Source organism: Gekko japonicus, unplaced genomic scaffold, assembly GCF_001447785.1.
Source record: "Gekko japonicus isolate JY-2015 unplaced genomic scaffold, Gekko_japonicus_V1.1 scaffold5024, whole genome shotgun sequence".
Lineage (NCBI taxonomy): Eukaryota > Metazoa > Chordata > Lepidosauria > Squamata > Gekkonidae > Gekko > Gekko japonicus.
Window position 1 is genome coordinate 4276 of NW_015168816.1, and position 5529 is coordinate 9804.

General features: G+C 39.6%; 1 protein-coding gene across 1 annotated transcript in view; it reads left to right on the forward strand.

Moving 5' to 3' along the window:
* TBPL1 (TATA-box binding protein like 1) overlaps positions 1 to 3056 on the forward strand; it is a gene marked incomplete at its 5' end in the record, with an annotated part of 6445 nt that extends 3389 nt beyond the window's left edge. The window contains 3 exons of the mRNA XM_015415730.1: positions 488 to 591; positions 683 to 777; positions 1779 to 3056. Of these exons, the coding sequence (XP_015271216.1) occupies positions 488 to 591; positions 683 to 777; positions 1779 to 1858 (279 nt within the window). The remainder of the gene's footprint in view (positions 1 to 487; positions 592 to 682; positions 778 to 1778) is intronic.
* Between the last annotated feature and the right edge of the window lie 2473 nt (positions 3057 to 5529).

The window sequence follows — 5529 nt, forward strand, 5'->3', positions numbered from 1 at the left end:
AGCTTTGCACTGCTTAAAGTGATTTCAGTGATGCTGAAATTGTGACATCCTTTCTGAAAAGTCTTGTTTTTTAATAACACAGGACAAATTCTGTCGAATTTCTGGTTCCCATTATCTATTGGCTGCTGCCATTACCTTCTCTCAAGCTTTGCACTGCTTAAAGTGATTTCAGTGATGCTGAAATTGTGACATCCTTTCTGAAAAGTCTTGTTTTTTAATAACACAGGACAAATTCTATCGAATTTCTGGTTCCCATTATCTATTGGCTGCTGCCATTACCTTCTCTCCCATTGAAATCAATGATACTTGCTTCACCTTGGCTGGTCTGTGCCCAAAGCTTTTGCCATGAAACTTATCATGATTTTAGAAAGTTGGATTTTATTCAGTATCATAGTAGGTGGCTTTTTATATAATAAAGCAGAAAAAGTAAGCAGTTGATCTTCAGATTGAATATCTAACACTTCCTCTTGTTCTTTCCTTATTAAAGGTGATTTTTACAGATTTTAAAGTTGTCAATGTTTTAGCAGTATGCAACATGCCCTTTGAAATCAGATTGCCAGAATTCACAAAAAACAACAGGCCTCACGCTAGGTATAGTAGTCTTTACATCCTATCTCATTTTTCTTTTTCCACTTAGGTTCTGCTACTGGTTTTAGTGAGTGTTTTTTTTTTTAATTTCTAGTTATGAACCTGAGCTTCATCCTGCTGTGTGCTACAGGATAAAATCTCTCAGAGCTACATTACAGATTTTTTCAACAGGAAGTATCACAGTTACAGGTATTTACTTTTTCAAAAGAAACCTTGTGTGGGAGTTTACATAATTAAATGCTTTTTTAGAAATCATCAGTGTATGTGGGGTTTCTTGTTTAAAATGGTAACCATTTCCCTATGAGTGATGCCATCTGGCTCTGTCAAGAACTAGGACAGTAAATCGAAGCTTAATAGATCAGAAACAATTGAAAATGCACCTCTCTGTTTTGTGGTCTGTGGGTGGGGATGAACTAACATATTTGCAAATGCATCCTACACACTTACACCTAAGTACTTGGACTTAAGCTGATTTCCATCTGCTACAGTCAACAAAATGTGGATTGCATTTATATTTGCCAGGTACTACCTGGGAATATCCCAGGCCACTGCTTTTAAAATGCAAAGTGTGGGAAGCAGCCCTAGGAAAAGAAGACACGATTGTACTAATTGTGTGTCCCTCTGTTGTGTGGCTCTCATGACCAAATCAATCCACTGTTCCTTGGTTTTCAATTGGGTCGATTGGAGATCAGCCAAGGAAGTGGAAGAGTGAAGTGTGTCTTCTTGGAAACAACACAAATGAATGCTGATATGCCCTGGAGGAATTTGCTGCTTCAGTTAGTACTGCTTTAATATAGTTCCACAACATTGAATTCTCTCCCCGGGGAGATTTGTTTGCCCCGTCTACCACTGTCTGTTTGCCAGTCGGTGAAGACTTTTCTGTTCCGTTTTTCATCCCCCTTACTGACTCTCCCCATTGATGTCTATGTGCTTCTATATTAGTTTCATTTTTAATGGTTTACATATATACATTTTAAAATTTGCTTTAATGTTTTACAGTTCACGGCTGGGGGGACCGTGAACTGGATGGAAGGCAGCATAAAAATGTTATAAATAAATAGTCCATTTTTAGCATTCTGATGAGGGTTTGGATAAGTATCGAGCTCAAATATGACCGATGATGGGAGTGGGGCTTTTGCTTTCATGTGTAGGCTGCTTCTTTCTCATGTTCTGTTTTTATTTACCCTCAGGACCAAATGTAAAGGCTGTTGCCACTGCAGTGGAACAGATCTATCCATTTGTGTTTGAAAGCAGGAAAGAAATTTTATAACTTGCCACTTCGTGGTTAGGCATCCTAACCAAGCACCTTCTATAAGACTGCTGCACATTGGACTTAAAGCAAAAACAAGAGGGTGGGGGTGGAGAAAGGACAACTGGACCAACACAGCTGAGGAGGTGCAAGCTTTTGGCCACAGTGATAAACTCCAGTCCTTTTTGGATTTTGTTTTGAACAGTGCTGTATTGTAAAAACAAAAGTTTACAAGTGATGAAATTGCTGCTTTTTACAAGACATTCTATTTATTTCTGCAGTAATTTCTGTGTGTTCATAAGCAGAATTTGTCACGATATGCACTAACTTTGGAAACACTTCTTTAGTTTGAGCTTGTGTTTTATTTGTGAATAGTCTTTTACATTTTTGTACGCTGACTGTTGGGCACCAAAGAAGCTGTAGACACATTACCCTTTTTCACCTGACAAACGTGCACAAATAAAGGCCTGCAAAATTTCTCTTCATACTTGTTCCGTTACATTCCTTCTTCCTTTTCTATTAACCACTGTATATTGGCAAAGTAGCTTTAGAATTCTGTACGTGTAATCTTTTGCTTATATTTTGTTCCAGTTCTAGTGTGTATGTAAAGTGATCAGTAGCAGACTAGACTGAAACTGGCAGATGCTTAAGTTCCAAGGGTGGAATTTGGTTTGCTGTATTTTTTTTTTCTTGTAACTAAATGCAGAATTTGGAGGATTGCCTTCCTGCCTTGCTAAATGAGAATGTACTCTGCGTCATAATGGACTATAGTGAAGAATGTGATCGATGAAGAGAAGCTTTCATTCTGAAGCACTTGTGGTTGTAAAATTGGCTATCCCTGTCTGCACTTCAGATGCGAGTTCCATTTTTATTTTTATTTTTTGAAGCCATGCTATGACCTACTTCCACTGACTGATCTTAATTTTCAGGAAAGACCGTCTTTTGCATTTGTTCAGTCTTAATCTTCTTCTAAACAACTGTCCACATATTTGCCAAATGTTACTATAGTACTGTTATACAGTTTTTAAAAATCGCTAACAAGCACGAAAGCTTGGCTTTGGCATGTAATCTTGAGACTGAAAGCCAATATTGAATTTCTCAATTCATTTGCATATGGAACAGATAAGAGGTAAATCGTAATGAAAATGCTGTTCTTGCCATCTACAATAAATATGTAAAACTGCACCTATGTCTCTTTCACGTACCTAAGCCTCAGGAAGGGGACTGCATGTGTGTATAAATACTGCAAGTGACATGCATTGAGGTCCTGGTTTTGCACTTCACACTGAAATCTGCTCAGTTGTGCGAAGTAAATAAAATCTTGGTAAAAGCATGGTATTTTTTTTCTGAGGTGCTGTATGTCCTTACAAAATATTGTGGCGGAAATGCTATGATTGTATGGATGGAGGAGGAGGAGACTGCTCATTTCAGAAGAATGACATTGTTAACCCCGAAGTGCTGTAAAAAACACATCCCTGGAGAAAAGTTTGTACGCCACATTTTTCTTTCCAAGCAATAAGTCTCAGTGGTCCCTGTGTAATTTCAGTCATTTGTTTTTCATGTTTATGTCCCACTTTTTGACCAAAGTGGTTTAGATCTTGTTATAACATAGTTTCACTTTCCCAATTTAGCCTTTATTATAGGGATAGTGCTGTAGTCTACGCCTTCTGCCACTTTTTACCTTATGAAAGGTGACCTGCATCATTCTCCTTTTGGCTTTAAATCAATCTTTTTCTAGTGTATGTTTTCAAATTGGCAGCATGCATGCACAAGATCAATGTGTGACTGCCCATGGCAGTCCATGGAACTAAAGAGTGCCATCTTTAAACAAGATTTTTAAAAAATCAGTATGCAGCTGTAACAGATAATGGAATATATCCTTCCACAGCATGTGCAGATTTTCCTGCATTTCTCTCTGTTCTTGTAGCCTCTTCCAGTTGGCAGAAATAGCATTCCCAAGTTCACAGGACCTCTACAGAGAATAATGGGGGGCTGGAGTGAAGGAGGAGAAGGGGTGGAATCACTCCTTATTCTGCAAATGCAACTGTGCTGAGGAAAGGAGCTGATTTCATCGCCTTGTCCCTTCTCATTCCACCTGCATAGCTGCTCCTCTGCATGAGTCCCATGACCCCAAGAAAGGGGAGGGAAGAAGTTGCAGGAATGGAGAGAAGCACACAAAACTTTGATACACAGATACTTGCCAGTATTTCTGGATTCAGAAATACTTTGATCTGCAGGTGTCAATGTCACTTACATGGTCTAGAAAAGCAGCTGGAGATTCAATGCTGGTGGATCAGTGGCAATGGACAAAGCCTATTATATGTTACTGACCCAAAGTGTAGCAGACATACTCCCCCCCCCCCATCTGCTTCCCATCAAGATTCTAGTTGGGGCCTGGCCCACTTAGGATCCAAGACTGGATAGGATATCTGGGGGCCAGTATGATTACAGGATTAATTTTTTGACTTTAAAAAATGTTACTAGAAAAATAAAGTATAGTTGACTATTCTTAAAAAAGAATGTGCTAGGTGATTAAATACTGTCAATCTTACTGGTTGTAAAAGCACGGCTAACTGCTGTATACATATCCCATTCTTTATACACCTAAGGATTAAATTAGAAGTTTGCATAATGTTTCAAACAGGTTCATCCCCAAAAGTTCATCCCCAAAAGTATCTCTCCTTTAGAAAGCTCAAGTGGCCGGCCTAGGAAAGCTTGTAACTTGATCATAACTGACCACGATGTGTTGATTAGAATGTCTGATGATATAGCTCTCCTTATAGAATCACAGAGTTGCAAGGGGCCATACAGGCCATCTAGTCCAACCCCCCGCTCAATGCAGGATCAGCCTAGAGCATCCCTGACAAGTGTTTGTCCAGCTGCTGCTTGAAGACTGCCAGTGAGGTGGAGCTCAACACCTCCCGAGGCAGCTGATTCCACTGTTGCAGAACTCTTACTGTAAAAAAGTTTTCCCTAAGATCTCGCCCTTAATTTAAACCCATTATTGCGAGTCCTCTCCTCTGCTGCCAACAGGAACAGTTCCCTGCCTTCCTCTAAGTGACAGCCCTTCAAATAGAGCAATCATGTCCCTCCTCAACCTCCTACAGACGAAACATTCCCTTTCCTCTTGGGGCTAAGTCTCCAGGCCCCCAACCATTCTCATCACTCTTCCCTGCATGCGCTCCATTCTGTCCACATCCTTTGATACAGCCCAAGATTGCATAGCCTTTTTTTGTCACCGCATCACACTGGCTGCTCGTATTTAACTTTCAGTTCACCCTTACCCCCAAGATCTTGTTCACACACATTGCTACTCAGAAGTGTATCCCCCACCCAGTATGTGTGTTCCTCATTTTTGTTACCCAGATGTAGAACTCGGCACTTATCCTTGTTAAATGTAGAACTCGGCACTTATCCTTGTTATATTGTCCTTAAAAGAGAAGTCCTCACAAATTTCTAGTGTCAATATCCTGTAAAACATTTGTTTCAGTACAACAGTTCCCATACACTAGTAATTACAGGATTGTATTGATGTGCAAAACTTTGTTTACAGTACTTTTATAGTTGATACCAAAAAAACTAGTAAAACAGAATATAGAGAAATGTATTTATGGTAAGCATGTGAACACAGTGACACCACATGTGAGCACTGAGCCATTTTATCCTCTTCAGAAAACCAGTTCTTTTGCCGG